At 36.3% G+C, this 18152-nt stretch overlaps 2 protein-coding genes across 4 annotated transcripts in view; one reads left to right on the top strand and one right to left on the bottom strand.

The window, feature by feature from the left end:
* Window positions 1-18152, top strand: part of FGF12 (fibroblast growth factor 12) — a 591075-nt gene that overhangs the window by 503216 nt on the left and 69707 nt on the right. The gene's annotated exons all lie outside the window — the stretch shown is intronic.
* On the bottom strand, window positions 8928-10377 carry LOC117084391 (NADH dehydrogenase [ubiquinone] 1 alpha subcomplex subunit 5-like). The gene has a single exon (XM_033213061.1). It carries the CDS (start codon window positions 10348-10350, stop codon window positions 10000-10002), a length of 351 nt encoding a protein of 116 aa, XP_033068952.1. The 5' UTR covers window positions 10351-10377; the 3' UTR covers window positions 8928-9999.

Here is an 18152-nt window from a genome sequence, read left to right as displayed (position 1 = left end):
TAGAGACGGGGTTTCACAGTGTTAGCCAGGATGGTCTCAATCTCCTGACCTCATGATCCGCCCGTCTCGGCCTCCCAAAGTGCTGGGATTACAGGCTTGAGCCACCGCGCCCGGCCGGTTTAACTGTTTTTGAGATGATTGGATTTTGACAAATTTCTTCCTTTGGAAATTCATATATTAGGTTTTCTATTTTTGTTAATTTTACTTTAATATTATGAATTTTATTCAGGTTTCATATTAATTTGTAGAGTTTATTAAAATAGCCTTTGATTTTTAACATTTTCCCTGACTGATCATTACTTCCTTGTTATTTCTTATACTGGGTGTTTGTGCTTCAATTGGAACAATCTTGATGCCACCAGGGGGAAAATTGGCAATGTTCATAAACATTTTTGGTTGTTAGAACTAGGAAGGGGAGAGCTACTGGCATCTGGCTAGGGATGCTGCTCAACATCCCATAATGAACAGGACAGCTCCCACAACAAAAATTATCTTCCTTAAGTACCAACATTGAAATATCCTGGCAGCTAAAACTTATTTATATTATTATATTTTTTCAAAGAGCCTACTTTTGTATTTATTTACTAGTCCTACCGTTTTGTTTCTCATTCATCAATTTATTTTAATCATTGCAATATTCTTCCTTCTACTTTCCTTAGGTTTCACGATTTTGTTAAACACATTTTTGAATATGAATGCTTAATGTGCTTTTCTCTTTACTTGTTCCCTTACATAAATATTTAATGCAGTGGTTTGTTTTTCTGAACACTGCCTCAGGTGTACCCCATAAATACTGATGCAATGTATTTGTATTATTTGTCTCTAAAAGTCCCGTAATTTTGGTCTTGATCTCTTTTTTGATTGAAGATATACTTAAGAGCAGTTGGTTTTGTTATTTGATGTAACTTGAAAGCCTTTTTCTTTAATATGTGAATTTAGCCGTATGAATTTCATTCCTTAAAGAAATTTTTGCCTGCAGTCATGAGCCAGGCAGTGTTCCAGGTGCTGGGGACACAGCAATGGACAAAACAAGCACATATCCTTTCCCTCATGGAACTATCAATAGGGGAGATATATTTAATTTTAATTCTACCATAGAATTTCATGTTATGCTTTTCCATCTTTAAAGCTTTTTGTCTTTTCTTTTTGCTTACTTTGGGGAGAGAGAGAGAGACAGACAGAGAGAGAGAGAGAGTTGCTTTTGCTCATTAGAAAGTTAGTATTCTTGATCTAATATAATTTTTATAACCTAAATCCCCTGTTTCTTCAAACTGTATTTGATTCTCCACTATAACCCATCATGGAATTAGTATATTTGTTTTTCTTCATACTGCTTTTTCCTCTTATCCACTTGATTTTGATTAATTCCATAATCTTTGTAGTGTTTTCCTTTGAGATATTAAATACATTTATACTCACATTACTTATTTTGAAGTATTGAAAATATCCTTTAACTCCTGGTATTATAAGTGAGAAAATTACCATACTTATCACTCTCCCACCCAGGCATTTAACATTTACATTCTCTTCTGTCACCTTAATCCTTGCATATGTTTAAATCATTGTTCAACAAATGTATAGATTCAAATTTCAGTCCTAATCTTTTTACATAGTCTTTCCAAAAATATCTTTCTGTTCAGTGAAATCCTTCTTCAATAAGAACTCATGGGAATAGTATTCCCTGAATTCTTACATGTTAAAAATTGTGTTTCGTTTGTATTTGTACTTGAACACTGTGGCTAGATATTAAAGACTTGGATTATATTTTTCTTTCCTTGAATATTTTGTGGGTGTTGATTCACTGCATTCTAGAATTAAATGTTGCTGTGTAGATATCTAAGGTCAGCTTTATTTTTTCCCTCCTTGTAATTGGCTTGTTCTTATTTCCTGAAAGCTCAAAAAAGTCCTTTCCTTACCCTTTAGGTTAGTTGCTTTAATGAGGTACAACTTAAGAAAAAATAGAGGATTTGCTTTGTTGTGGTGAAAAGCATGATAGTATCATAAAATAAGAAATTACAAATAATATACAAAGTGGAGATAAAGAGCTCTGAGAAACTAGGGGGGAGAATATGTCTTCTGACAAAGTATCAGACCAAGATTTTTATAGGATTTAAGCTGAGTCTTAAATAATTAGAACATGAGGACTGGAAAAGGGACAGAATACAGCTGGGTGATAATGGGACGTTGGGTGAGATAATCACTGTGTACTAGGTCGTCTACTTTACCCAATTCTGAGCAGCTTGAAGTCAACAACTACTTCTGATGTCTTTTTATTTCCTGCAACTAGCAAAATCTTTTGCATATAACAGCTAAGTTTACATTTATTTTTGCATGTTATCATTCTTATTGTAGCAGATAAACATATTTATATTGGTTTTCAGAGCAAAATAATAATAATTTTATCAGAAAATCATCTTAAATTCAGTGAAAAGTTAATAGTCCAAAAAAAAAAAATATGTAACGGGAAATCAGATAAGTCATTGTATTATTATTATAACATTGATTTATCTTTTTTTAATGGCAATTATTGTCACTGCAGGGCTAGAAAAATCCAGAAAGCTCTCCAGTATATGGTAATTAGATATGGCATCCAACAGTCATTGTGTGGTGTTGAATAATAAACATATGGAAAAATGAAGCATGAATGCATCTGTTTTGTACTCTTTCCTTTGAGCCTTCAGCATACTAATGGATTACGATAAGGGTAGGGATTTAACATGCACAACAACATCTATGAAAAATGTATAAGACAAGTTTCCTGGTTGAGTTTTTCTCTACCAAGAAGGTCATATCTTGGGCTTTCATTCAAAGCTATTATTTTCTGGGATCTTCCCCATGCACCCATAGTGTCTAATACAACTTTTTCTCACCTTTCATTTTGCCCTCTTTCACTAAGACCTCAGATATTTACTGGGGCTTTCCAACCTTAAACTTAGTTGTGACTTGAGTTACACCATTAGCAGGATTACTAGTCTGTTATAACAGTCCCCAACCTTCTTGCCACCAGAAACCAGTTTCATGGAAGACAATTTTTCCAAGACTGGTGGGGGGTTGGAGATAATTTCCAGATGAAACTGTTTCATCTCAGATTATCAGGCATTAGTTAGATTCTCACCAACAGCGTTCAACCTAGATCCCTCATATGCGCAATTCACAATAGGGTTCTTGCTCCTATGAGAATCTGATGCCACTGCTGATCTGACAGGAGGCAGAGCTCAGGCAATAGTGCTCACTCTCCTGCTGCTCACCTCCTGCTGTGTGGCCAGTTCCTAATAGGCCACAGACCAGTACCAGTCTATGGCTCAGGAGTTGGGGACCCCTGGTTCATCACACACTTGAAGAACTATTGCTAGAATAAGCTTCACAGAATTAATGGCTTTGTCCCAATTTGGTATTAAAAGAGCAATTTCCCATCTCATTCTGTGCACCAAAATTCAGTGTAAGAGATCGGGGATTTGTTCTTTAATGGAAAAACAAATCTATCAAATTTGTTTTTCTTTTTTTTTTTTTTTTTTTGAGACGGAGTCTCACTCTGTCACCCAGGCTGGAGTGCAGTGGCCGGATCTCAGCTCACTGCAAGCTCCGCCTCCCGGGTTTATGCCATTCTCCTGCCTCAGCCTCCCGAGTAGCTGGGACTACAGGCGCCCGCCACCTCACCCAGCTAGTTTTTTGTATTTTTTAGTAGAGACAGGGTTTCACCATGTTAGCCAGGATGGTCTCGATCTCCTGACCTCATGATCCGTCCGTCTCGGCCTCCCAAAGTGCTGGGATTACAGGCTTGAGCCACCGCGCCCGGCCCAAATTTGTTTTTCTTTAATGGAAAAACAAATCTATCAAAATCAGTAGTCCTGGAAACATCAATGCAAATGAAATTGACAAGTTTCCATGGATTTTTCTGTTATTCATTTTGAATAACATTAAAGTGCATGGATGCTATCATTTGTATGCAAGCCAAATAGAGAATAGAAAAGAGCTAGCTTTTTATGTATCCCACAGATAATTTTTGGACTCAATTTATATTTTAGGCTATGTATACTTCTAGACGTTGCACATAGATGGCATGTCTTTTCGTAAGTATGAAGACTAGGAAAAGTTATACACTAAGCAAGCTCATTCTGTGGGATTGGAATGTTGACCTGTATTACACTAAAACCTCTGCCTACATCAAGCAGTTAGAAAGATCTGAAATTAACAGCCTAACATTACAACTAGAGGAGTTAGAAACACAAGAGCGGCCGAGTGTAGTGGCTCAAGCCTGTAATCCCAGCACTTTGGGAGGCCGAGACAGGTGGATCACGAGGTCAGGAGATTGAGACCATCCTGGCAAACACGGTGAAATCCCGTCTCTACTGAAAAAATACAAAAAATTACCAGCCAGGCGAGGTGGCGGGCGCCTGTAGTCCCAGCTACTCGGGAGGCTGAAGCAGGAGAATGGCGTGAACCCGGGAGGCAGAGCTTGCAGTGAGCTGAGATCTGGCCCCTGCACTCCAGCCTGGGTGACAGAGCGAGACTCTGTCTCAAAAAAAAAAAAAAACCAAAACAAAACAAAAAAAAAGAAACACAAGAGCAACCCAACCCCAAAGCTAGCAGAAGAAAAGAAATATCCAAAATCATAGATTAACTGAATGAAATTAAGACATGAAAATTCATGCAGAAGATGAACAAACCCAAAAGTTGGTTCTTTGACTGGATAGATAAGATTAATAGACCACTAGGTAGATTAATAAAAGTGAAAGAAGATCCAAATAGACACAACCAGAAATGACAAAGGTGACATTACTACAGACCCCACAGAAGTACAAAAATTCCACAGAGACTATTATGAACACCTCTGTGCACACCGACTAAAACACCTAGAAGAGGCCAGGCGCAGTGGCTCACACCTATAATCCCAACATTTGGGGAGGCTGAGGCAGGCAGACCATGAGGTCAAGACATCAAAATCATCCTGGCCAACATGGTGAAACCTCATCTCTGCTAAAAATACAAAAATTAGCTGGGTGTGGTGGCACGCACCTGTCATTCCTGAAAGAGATGGAAAGAGCTACTTGGGAGTCTAAGGCAAGAGAATCATTTGAACCTGGAAGGCTGAGGTTGCAGTGAGCCAAGTTTGCACCACTGCACTGTAGCCTGGTGACCCAGCGAGACTCTGTCTCAAAAAAAGAAACTGAAATCCTGAACAGGCCAATAACGAGTTCTGAAATTGAATCAGTAATAAAAAACATACAAACTAGAAAAGACCCTGAACCAGATAGACTCACAGCCAAATTTTACCAGATGTATAAAGAAGATCTGGTACCAGTTTTACTGACATTATACCATAAAATAAAGGAAGAGGGACTCCTGCCTAACTCATTCTATGAGACCAGCATCGTTCTGATACCAAAACCTGGCAGAGAAACATGAGAAAAAGAAAACTTCAGGCCAATATCCTTGATGAACGTAGATACAAAAATCTTCAACAAAATATCAGCAAACCAAATCCAGCAGCACATCAAAAAGCTAATCCACCATGATAAAGTAGGCTTTATTCCTGGGATGTAAGATTGGTTCATCATATAAATATCAATAAATGTGATTCATCACAAAAACAGAGCTAAAGGCTGAAATCACTTGATCATCTCAATAGACACAGAAAAGGCTTTTAATAAAATTCAGTTCCCTTGGTTTTAAAAACTCTCAACAGACTAACCATCGAAGGAAAATACACCAAAATCATAAGAATCATCTTGACAAACCCATGGCCAGCATTATACTGGATGGACAAAAGCTGGAAACATTCTGCCTGACAACTGGAAGAAGACAAAGATGCCCACTCTCACCACTCCTATTCAACATTGTACTGGAAGTCCTACCCAGAACAATCAGGCATGAGAAAGAAACAAAAGGTATCCAAATAAGAAGAGAGGGAGTCAAATTATCTCCCTTTGTAGACGATATGATTCTATACCTAGAAAACTTCATAATCTCCACCCAAAAGCTCATAGAACTGACAAAAAACTTCAGTAAAGTTTCAGGATGCAAAATAAATGTACAACAATTAGTAGCTCAACAATAGCTGGCAGCCAAATCAAGAATTTGATCCCATTCACAATAGCCGCAAGAAGAATCAAGTACCTAGGAAGATAGCTAACCAGGAAGGGGAAAGTACTCTATGAGAATTGCAGAAACTGCTGAAAGAAATCAGAGATGACACAAAGAAAGAGAAAAACATTCAATGCTCATGGACAGACAGAATCAATACTGCTAAAATGGCCATACTGCCCAAAGTAATTTACAGATTCAATACCATTCTTATCAATCAAAGCCATTTTTCACAGCATTAGAAAAAAAATTCTAAATTTCATATGAACCTAGAAAAAAGCTGGAATAGCCAAAGCAATCCTAAGCAAGAAGAACAGCCAGAGGCATCACACTATCGAACTTCAAACTATATTACAGGGTGACAGTAATAGATACAGTAGTAGGCTACAGTAAAATACAGCATGGTAGTGGTACAAAAATAGACACATAGATGAATGTTAGATAGCTCCAAAATAAAGCCATACACCTACAACCATGTGATCTTTGACAAAGCTGCCCATTAACAATCAATGGGAAAAGGACTCCCTATTCAGTAAATGGTGCTGGGATCACTCGCTAGCCATATGCAGAAGACTGAAACTGGACTACTTCCTTTTACCATATACAAAAATCAACTCAAGATTAAAACTTAAAGACCTCAAATTATAAATATCCTAGAAAAAAATATAGGAAATACCACTCAGGACACGACCTTGGCAAAGATTTCATCACAAAGACTGCAAAAGTAATTGCAACAAAAACAAAAATTGATTAAGTGAGACCGAATTAAACTAAAGATCTTCTGCATAGCAAAAGAGACCATCAACAGCATAAACAGACAACCTACAGAATGGGAGAAAATTGCAAACTATGCATCCAACAAAGGTCTAATGTCCAGAATCTATGAGAAACTTAAACAAATCAACAAAAAAAAACAAACAACCCCATTAAAAAATAGGCAAATGACACAAATGGACACTTTGCCAAAGAAGACATTCACGCGGCCAATAAGCATATGAAAAATGTTCAACATCACTAACATTAGAGAAATGCAAATTAAAACCACAATGAGATACCATTTCACGCCAGTCAGAATTACTATTATCAAAAGGTCAAAAAATAACAGATGCTGGTGAGGTTGTGGAAAAAAGGGAATGCTTGTACACTCGTGGCGGCAATGTAAAGTAGTTCACCCATTGTGGAAAGCAGCCCAGAGATTTCTCAAAGAACTTAAACCAGAGCAACCATTGAACCCAGCAATGTCTTTACTGAATGTACACCCAAAGGAATATAAATTATTTTACCAAAAAGACACCATAGTAGTATGTTCATTGTAGCATTATTCACAATAGCAAAGACATGGAATCAACCTAAATGCCTATCAACAGCGGATCAGATAAAGAAAACATGGCACATGTACATCATGGAATACTGCGCAACCCTAAAAAATAACAAAATCGTGTCTTTTGCAGCAACATGGATGAAGCTGCAGGCCATTATCCTAAGCAGGTTAATAGAGGAACAGAAAACCAAATATCACATGTTCTCATTTATAAGTGAGAGCTAAACATTGAGTACACAGGGATACAAAGAATGGAACAGTAGACAGATATTGAAGGTGGAGGGTAGGAGGAAAGAGTCAAAAAACTACCTATCAAGTACTATGCCACTGTCTGGGTAACAAAATCATGTGTACACCAAACCCCAGTGATGTGCAATTTACTAAAGTAACAAACCTGCACATGTACCTCCTGGACCTAAAAGAAAGTAGAAAAGAAAAATAAATAAATAAATAAGTACACGTGCATGGGAGCCCACCATTGATTAATTTACACTTGGTAGGGTTGCATATGGAATTATGCAGATTAGGAGAACTCTTTCCTGATATTGTGCATATACATCAATGCATCTGATCTTTTATTAAGAGTTTTCTGTACCCTATTAGAAAAAATAACTTTGGCATACCTAATTAAGCATTTACGACTTGGCTCCTAGAGAGCAAGAAGTATCATAATTATTCTTTCTTGATTTACTATTTTTTTTTTTTTTTTTAGGGTTGCAGTGCAGGTTTAATGAGTGAAATCAGTCAGCTACTTATGATAGTGCCTGACATTCATATTAAAGTCTCAACAAACATTAGCTATTATTGTTATAATATTTTTACAATGACTATTATTCTACAATTAGCATTTCTAATGCAAACACCAGGAAGGTCCCCTTTTAGCAAAAAAGTTCAGTAACACTGTTGGTGAAACATAAAAGATGCCCAAGAATCATGGCAGAAATGAGACTGAAAGTATGACAAAAACACAACAAGCCATCTTTGTTCCAAACGACCTGAAAAAAAAAAAGATTGGCTAGAAAATTACCTTGAAAGTACCCAGGCAAACACATTTTTAGGATCATGTTTTAACAAATATATTATATATTCAAGAAATGTTTAGAACTGAAAATGTTGTTATAAATCATATTCTACTTCTTTTACAGCATTAGAAATAGGCCATTCTGAGAAACAGGCCAAACTTGCCTCAATGTAGTCATGAACAATACTAGAACCGTGAGAATGAGAAACCTTCTAACTCCCCCTCTAACACTTCCCCACCAGAAGGAGCCTTCTTGCACTCTAACCTCTAAGAATCTATCTTATTTAATATTTATTTAGTATTCATGTTACAGCTCTATGAGGGGAGAAATATACTGGAAAGAAGGAAAAACACCATTTTTTTCTCACTCTAAGCAAATGTGCACGAGCGCGCGCACACACACGTATACACAAAACCCCACAAGAGTATAATATTATCTATGAAGGAGAGATACCAAGTTAAACTTAACCAAGTATTTAGAAATGACAGGGAGCTAGGAAGAAAAGGCAAACACGTAATTTTATTTTTAACCTTAAGCTTGCCAACTTCTTTCCCTGAACAGCATTTGTCTTGTTTTGATAACCACCTACACTTATATTAGAAACGTACTGCAAACTATTTAGTGATTCCACTTTGAATTTAGTCACATGACTAAGATGTTTTGCATATAAACCTATCCGTATGCCAGATACAAATTTCAGGAACTCTTAATGTCTCTTCTTTTACAGAAACTCTACCTCTATCCTGATGTAATTAGGTTGATTAAGAAAATTAAAGGCCACGGGCCAGAAAACTAACTTCCACAAATGCAACAAAAGGAAAATTTCTCCAATAACCTCTACTAAATGGGAAATCTTTAAGTACCAAGTCAATTTCTTCAACTGTATAATGTATTCTAATTTGATGGTTTTCAAATATAATACAGTTAACAACAAAATATAATAAAATTAAGACTATAAGAAAACAGAGTAAATGGTATAATTCAAAAAATAATGACTAAAATAAAATGACTTATGGATTTCGTAATCCAACATATAATTATATATTTTTTTATTTTACATACGTAAGATCACAGCTAAGGAGGTTAACCATAATTTCAAATTTTATCACCAGTCACTTGTGCCATTTTATCACATTTGAAAACATTCACTCGTATTATTTACTTCAAACAGTGATCTATAAATTTATTTGTATATTAAGGACCTTTTCTTCTTCAGGATAACTTAAAAAAATTAAATGACGTATTGAACATACTACTGAAGAAACTTTACTTTTTAATTATGGTCTCTGCATTGAAGATCTGTAGGAATTTTTCTTTAATAATTTTCAAATCTTCCCATGACCTCTCTGTTCATGGAAATATCATCTTTGAAATAATTTGTGTGAATACTTTATAAATCAAAAATGGATTCACATGACTGTATTACCATAATCACCAATTTTAACAGTCTCCTAGATATTTTCTATATCGCTTTACTTGATTATAAAATGTCAGTAATATGAAAACACTCTTAATACAATAGTGTATTTAATTACATCAGTTTTCCATCAACACATCGAAGTCACTTAATAATTATATTGGCCATTTCCACTGATTGGCAGGAGGCTCTTCCACTAATGGCTCCCATGGTTTCCAGTCCCTCATTTTTCTTGCCAGAATTAGTTCATGTTCAGCCTGAAGAATCACCTCTTCTAATTGACCACCTTGAAGTTGGTCTTCTAATTTTTTAACATCTGGTTCCGCTTTAACCATAGCCAGCTTCTCATTTGTAATCTGTTCTGTATACTTTCTATATGCTGCATTTTTAGGGATTTCCTCAAGAACATCAAGAATCTTTGTGTACAATATTCTTAGCCTCTCGTGTGGAGTACTGAACACAGCCAATCCCACAAGGCCAGTGGTCTTCTTCAGCACACCCGCCATGACAGCGCCTTGATTTACTATTTTAAAAAGAAAGGAAAGAACATGACCTGTTGATACAGACTGGTAGAAAACAACAATGAAGACATTTTTAATAGGCAAACTCATTTCCCATTGAAATGTCTTTCACTGCAGTGGGAAACAGCAACTACACATAGCCTGGGTTTTAATGATACGACATTGTCAATTGGAAGTTACAAGAAAAAAAAAAAAGGTGTATTTGATTTATTGCTGAATTCTGGAAGGATTATGGAGCACTTGTCAGAATTTATTGCAAATGAATATTTGTTGAGAATTAATTATCTCTATGTTGTTGAGCAATGAAATGAATCTAGAAGTCCATCAGAGGAATTATCTTTGCATCTCCTAAGTAGTAGGCAGCACTGACTTTGGTCTCTGTTCCCTACTGGTCAATAATTCACATTGTATGAGCTGATTAATCTAGTTGATGGTTTTCTATTAGGTTGGTGCAAAAGTATTCTTTTGTTTTTTTCTTCTATTGAAAGTAATGACTAAAACCGCAATTACTTTTTTTTGGAGACAGTCTCGCTCTGTTGCTCAGGCTGGAGTGTAGCGGCGCCATCATGGCTCACGGCAACCTCTGCTTCCTGGGTTCAAGCGATTCTCCTGCCTCAGCCCCCTGAGTAGCTGGGATTACAGGTGCCCGCCAATACCCCTGGCTAATTTTTGTATTTTTAGTAGAGATGAGGTTACACCATGTTGGCCAGGCTGGTCTTGAACTCCTAACCTCAAGCAATCCACCTGCCTCTGCCTCCCAAAGTGCTGGAATTACAGGCATGAGTCACTGCGCCTAGACAAAAACCACGATTACTTTTGCACCAAGCTAATAGTTTTATATCCACCTGCTCTCATTTTAACAGCCCTAATTTAAATGCACGAAAATACAAATGTAAAGTGTTTGTTTGGAGTTCTACAGAGCACCTCTAACTCAATCTCTTTTCTCATTGTTGTTGGTACTCTATGATTCCCGATTTTTAAATTTTAGCTTAGTAAAAAAGTTGGGGGGTGGTGTTGTCAGCTATCTAAATAGGCATTTTCAGATTTTCCATGCATTTTAAGGTTTGTTCAGCATGACTGAAACCTGCATGAATAATCTATCAACAACATTTAAAATACAGAGAAGAATTCGGAATTCTGTCAGAGATATTGCCAAGGCCAGAGAAGATGGTATAGGTTTTCCCTTCACAGATAAAATTAATCAAGGACATTTTTACAGGTGAACTTTAATTTTTTCACATTTAATCAAATTTAGCAATGTCTAGAGACTATAAATCTAAACTAATTCAAGTGCTTAAAAATTAGAAAGGTAAATGATTTTCTTAAGTAGGTCATCATTAGCTTAAAGTGTTTAATTTTGTTAAAGCTTTCATTTCTTGTTGTGAAAATTCCAAGACTATATCTAACATCTGTATTTTTCAACTTGATTTCCACAACCTGGGAAGTCGTAATTGCTGATACATTGTATGAATTTTATTTGTCATTCCTTATATTTCAAGGCTTCCTCCAATCCTATTAAAATTATACATTGAGACTCTTGCCCTATGACAGTAAAAAATAAAGAAATAGAAAAAAGAATGATTATTTCCACCTGAAACTCTAGGTTAGTCTGACATAAGATTTCATTAAAATTAAGTGTAGGTGCTCAAGAATATTAAATAGCATTTGGGTTTTTTCTATTCTGTGAATTGTTATTTTCAGGTGACTTGGAATTAACATTTCTGAGAATTTCCTACTCTTAGCTGTGCTCCAAAGCATTCTTTCCTCTAATTATTGTCAGATTATGATACTGTCATCACCATTTCTCAAGGCAAGTTCCATATTTATCAGGCACTGAACTACGTATTTGAAGGCAATCCCTGCCCTCCAGAAATGTGCAGTCTAAAATTTGCCACAGTGATGCAAAAAACACAAAAATCAAGATTATATGTATATGCCAAACACTTATGTAGAGGAATGCTTAATTGGAATATGAAACAGTAACACCATGTATGTATCTGTCTACATCAGTCCCCATGGATTTGCCGAAGTTTCACATCACATAATTGGGATATCCAAACATTTTTAATATTGCATGATAAGAGTGGATCTTGAAAGCATTGAAGTTAGTGCTTTCCATCCAACTTACGTGTGAATAAGTCTATGGGCAATATGGGTAAAATGTATATTCTGATGCAGTAGGTGTGGGTTGGGGTCTGAGATTCTTCAGGTCGGTTCTCTTCCTAGGAATGTTGATGCCATTGCACCGTGACCACAGCTTAAGTAGCAAGATGTTAGATAATAAGCTCCATCATACGCATGACACTTTGAAGTTGACTACATTCTTTCTCACATAATATATCATCCATTTTTACAACAATTATGTAAAGTGTGAAAAGTAAGATGTTTATTTTACAGGTGAGAAAACTGAAGTGAATGTGACCATTTCAAGCTTCTCAGGTGCATGAACTTCTAATTAGTAAACATTGTGCAAAAGCTTTGTTTTTCAGATTCCTTGAGCAGATCTCTTTCATTTATCTAATGATCCAAAGCTGTATGGAAATAGCATCTACTTCAGTTAGTTTATTTTCCATGACCATTCAAACTATTTACAATGGCCATTTATAAATTGCTTGTAGAAATATATGTGTACCTCGTTTTAAACTGTTTAGCATGGATCTTCTTAGTCTCCAGGATCTGTAATTAATTTTCAAATGTTGTATTTTATCACTCAATAGTAATAGTTGACCTCTAACCTGGTAGCAGTACTCTAAAAAACAATTTTAGAGTTTTCTGAAAAACAAAAATCTGCAATTATCAAGACACACTTGATTAGCCAATAATTAGTTTTGAGGTGGTAGAGAAACACTGGGCCCAGAATATCTGCATCTAAATTGTAGCTTTTCCACTTCCCCTGTGCATGAGGGAAGTCAGTTACAAAAACAAATGTGAAGGATTCCCACCTACCATTGGAGGAAGATACATTTTTTTCTTTGCTTTTCTCAAATGCTTGTTTTATACCATTATATAAATACACATTTTACCAATATGGCTTGGTAAAATGGAAAGACATTCTTGCATTTCCATCTTAACTCTTTCATCTGTTCCTTCTGTGTGCATAACCCTCCAAGGGCTCAGGGTTTTTTAAAATTTTATTCACTTAGATCCATAAAATATACTGTGCATTAGCCATGTGCCAGACGTTAGACTACTTAGACTTGGCATAGAATGTCCTTACTCTCAATGAGCTCCAATCGTGAGGTGGGGAATGTCACAATATAATAAGCTCTACTATAGCCTGAAATTATCTGCTCTGTAACATGAAGATTATAATACATATGTAACTCAGAAAATTATTGTGAGGATTGAATAAGTTCATTTTAAAAGAAACGTAATTGAACTCTGTGACTGGAAATGTATTGGCCCTCACAGTGTCTAGATTCCCTCTGTGTTTTTCCACTCAGACACAGTATTAAAAGTTGTATGGAATAATTACTTAAATCCTGTAACTAAAGCGAGAATGTAAATTGGTGGAGCAAGTGATATTCTTTTATATTCATCTTAATGTTTCCATGCCCTAAGGAAACATGACTGTGGATTCCTTGAGAAGCTGACATTGAATTCTGAGCATTGTTTCTTTCCTAAAATAGTGATGATGATTCTGTATTTATCTTTAACACTGTAAGAATGCATCATTTCTCATTCTGAGGGAAAAACCAGCCGAGGGCATGCTGATTGTGATAAATTTTCCATTATTTTTAATATCTTGTCTGTGTATGCTGTCCAAAGGTGATGAGCCTTGACAAGTTGACTTGGAAGCTTTGCTAAATAGATAAAACACTGTTGTGGTAAGAGCAAAGTTAGTTACATTTAGCCTATTTCAATGTTTATATATCGCTAATGTCTGTAATGCAATTGTCATGATTAAATGTGATATGCTTGCTCAACAGAATAAGAAGTCAGGACACAGGGAAGGTGGATTTTTACCACTGTGATGGGTAATGCATGCCTCATGTCATCTTTAATCACTTATTTTTTAATTGACAAATAATAATTTTATATATTTATGGAGTACAATGTAATGTTTTGATATGTATGCATTTGTGGAATAATTAAGTTAAGCTAATTTGTGTATTTATTACCCACATACTTTTTTTTTTTTTTTTGGCGAGAACACTTAAAATTCACTCTTCCAACAATTTTGAATTAACAACACATTGTTAACTATCGTCACCATGGTGGGCAATAGATCACTAAAACTTATTCCTCCTGTCTAATCAAAACTTTGTTGGCTTTGACCAACATCTCCTCTTTCCTCACCCCCCCATGACTTACCTTTATTTCTTATAAACAAACTTTTAAAGTAATAGGCCATCTTGTAGAAAATATAGAAAAGTAGAAAGAGGAAACTAAACATTTGTTTGTTTTGAAAAATACTCTTCTTGCTTCAACTATTTGCAGTTCTCTTTCGATGCTTGTCAATTCTGTTTTTTGCTGAAGTTGCTTCCGTTTTGAGCACAAATGGAAAATCGTGACTATGTATCACAGAGTTCAGTAAGAAGTGATTGACCTGCGTTTGTCAATGATGGTTAGTTGGGAATGACTTTCCCTTCCTAGACTATGTTTTGACTTTCAGTTAATTTTTCCTTCAATTTAATATGCTTACAAGTTACCTCCTGCTCACTTACTATGGTGTGATAGGTATTTTTTTTCCTTTTTTTTTTTTTTTTTTTTACTTTAAGCTCTGGGCACTAAATGGAATTTAAGCTTTACCAGGTAGAAGTAAATGTTTTTTCCCTGGTTAAACATTGCTTTCCATATTCCATTAGTCAGATGTAGGGAAATATGAGGAAGCAATTAAGGTACATTTCGGATATTGACAGCTTAATGGTCTACTTCCAGAAGAAGATTGAACTGGCATCCTCATAAAAACAAACGAAAGGATATCTCATAAACCAAGGTGAGAGGCACAGGATATGGAGTTAAGGCTTAAATGTCTGTGTGTAAGTACAAGAACTGTGCTTCCTGGGTTTTACTTTTCTTTCTGAGATTGCTGCTAAAATAGTGATTTTGCTGATAGGAGTATGAGGAAACAGAGTAGTAAGACTTCATAAAATACGATCATTCCTTTGTTGTATATGTATGTGTTTTAGTCTATTTGAGCTGCTGTAACAAAATATCATAAACTTGGTGGCTTGTAAACAACAGAAATTTATTTGTCACCATTCTGGAAGCTGGGAGCTCAAGATTAAGGTGCCAGCAGATTCAGTGTCTGATGCGGGCCCACTTCCTGGTTCTTGGACAGCCCTTTTGTGCTGCATCCTCACATGGAATGAGGGCAGACGAGCTCCTTTGAGTCACCCCTTTTTATCATTATATTCATTTTTTTAATTGGCACACAATATTCAATATATTTACCAAGTACAACATGATGTTTTGAAGTATATATATATATGTAGTGGAGTGACTAAATCTAGCTAAGTAACGTATATGATTCCTCACATAGCTATCATTTTTCTGGTGATTTGGCGTTTCTCTAGTATACAGTATGTTGTAATTAAGTATATTCACCATGTTGTATGTTAGATCTCTCCAACCTCTTTTCTAAGGACACTAATCCCACTCAGGAGTGCTCTGCCCTCATGACCTAATCACCTTGCAAAGGTTCCACCTCCTGTTACCATCACCTTAGGGGTTAGGATTTAAGCATAAGAATTTGAGGGGAACACAGACGTTCAGACCATAACAGTATGTGTGTATGTATGTATGTGGATTTTATGTGTGCATTATACATAGATGTGTGCTTACTTATTAGTGACTGCAGTAATGGCATTTTATGTTGTCTTTGCAACATACCCAATTCTGCCTTATTCTTATTTTAAGGATCTCAGCATGTTCATGTTTCAAAATGAGATTGCTACATACAAAATTTAAGGGATACTGTGTTTTGAAAAAAACAGTTTGCTTTTTTACTCGGCATTCAGGCATAGAGTACCGACATTATGTGACATATTACAGTAATCACGCATGAAACAACGATATTCAAAAAATGCTTTAAGCCATGGGAAAAAAGCATACCAGGACTTCAAAAGAGCAGTGGTTCACTTAGTCTGGGGTATAGGACACATGAAGAGAGGCTATAGGAGAATGGGTCTCATCTACCAAGTCAGGAAATGTAGGGTTGTTTTTTTTTTGCAGGTGGTGAGGAGCTATTGGAGGCTTCAGTGTGTTTTAACATATTCAGAAGGTTGTGCATTCACCACCAGTATCTAATTTCAGAAGGTTTTCATCACCCCCAAAATAAATCCCATACCCACTACCAGTCACTTCCTATTCCATCCTTCCCCCAGCCACCGGCAGCCGTCAATTTACTATCTGTCTGTATGGATTTGTCTATTCTGCACATTTCGTATAAACAGAATCATACAATATGTAGCCTTTTATGGCTGGCTTCTTTCACTTAGCGTGTTTTCAAGATTCATCCATGTTATAACGTGTCAATATGCCCTTTTTGTAACTGAAAATATTCCATTGTATGAAGAGATCACATTTTATTCATTAGTTGATGGACATTTCAGTTGTTTTTACTTTTTCACTATTATGAATAATGCTGCTATGAATATGAACATTTGTTTATACATTTTGTAGAGATATATGTTTTTAATTATCATATATATATATATATGTAGGAGTAGAAGTGTTGGTAATATGGTAACCTGTTTAACTTTAGGATTTACCAAAATGTTTTCCAATGTGGTTGCACATTTATATATTCCCACCAACAACATACGATGATTTCAGTGTTTTTACATCCTCATTGGAGGCTTATAAGGAGTTTTAAGATTATAAGTATGCATTAAGAATGTATATGTGGTAGCAAGAGTAGGATTGATTAGCATGAGGGAGAGAATGGAGATGGAAAAATCAAAGATGAGATGATTATACAAGTCAGGCAAGGGATGGTGGGGCAGAGAATGACGATGGAATGGAGGAGAAATATGCAAAATATTGAGTGCAGAGTAATGATGGCTAGTGAGGAGGGGGATGAGCATACTGAGGTTTTGAGGTCGAAGGGTCATTAAGAGAAGCAACACTGGGCGCGGTGGCTCAAGCCTGTAATCCCAGCACTTTGGGAGGCCGAGACGGGCGGATCACGAGGTCAGGAGATCGAGACCATCCTGGCTAACACGCTGAAACCCCATCTCTACTAAAAATACAAAAAAATTAGCCGGGCATGGTGGCAGGCGCCTGTAGTCCCAGCTACTCAGGAGGCTGAGGCAGGAGAATGGCGTGAACCTGGGAGGTGGAGCTTGCCGTGAGCTGAGATCTGGCCATTGCACTCCAGCCTGGGCGACAGAGCGAGACTCTGTCTCAAAAAAAAAAAAAAAAAAAAAAAAAATGCAACAATAATATTAAGGTCTAAGTTAAATTCAGCTTAGGATACAGACTTGCTGGCAGAATACCCAGAGGAAGATGGTAAGTAGCTAACGATACTTTCTTAATGTGAAATACCAGCCTTGAAGTTGTAGCAAGTCTCCATTTTCTCTGACTTGTATTTGTGTAAGTGTGGCCTGTAGTAAGGATGGGCAAGGCAGGTATTGGTAAGAAATGCCGAGTCCTGGGGCCTCTGTCACATGTATTACATCAGAATTCCGGGTATGGTATCAGGAATTTCTATTTTAACAAGTAGTTCAGCTGATTCATTAACATACTGGAGTTTTACAATGACTGCTGTAACCTACTAGCATAAGAAGAGGTCGTTGCAAGACCCTCACTGGCAATGGCAGCTTGAACTACTGTGAGGATTA

The sequence above is a fragment of the Trachypithecus francoisi genome, unplaced genomic scaffold, assembly GCF_009764315.1.
Source record: "Trachypithecus francoisi isolate TF-2019V2 unplaced genomic scaffold, Tfra_2.0 Lachesis_group0, whole genome shotgun sequence".
Classification (NCBI taxonomy): domain Eukaryota; kingdom Metazoa; phylum Chordata; class Mammalia; order Primates; family Cercopithecidae; genus Trachypithecus; species Trachypithecus francoisi.
Note: the sequence above shows the minus strand (reverse complement) of the source record. Positions and strands in the feature narration are given on the sequence as shown.

Bases quoted from the DNA above. Each gene is read 5' to 3' on its own strand.
- LOC117084391 (XM_033213061.1), bottom strand. From the start codon at position 10,350: ATGGCGGGTGTGCTGAAGAAGACCACTGGCCTTGTGGGATTGGCTGTG.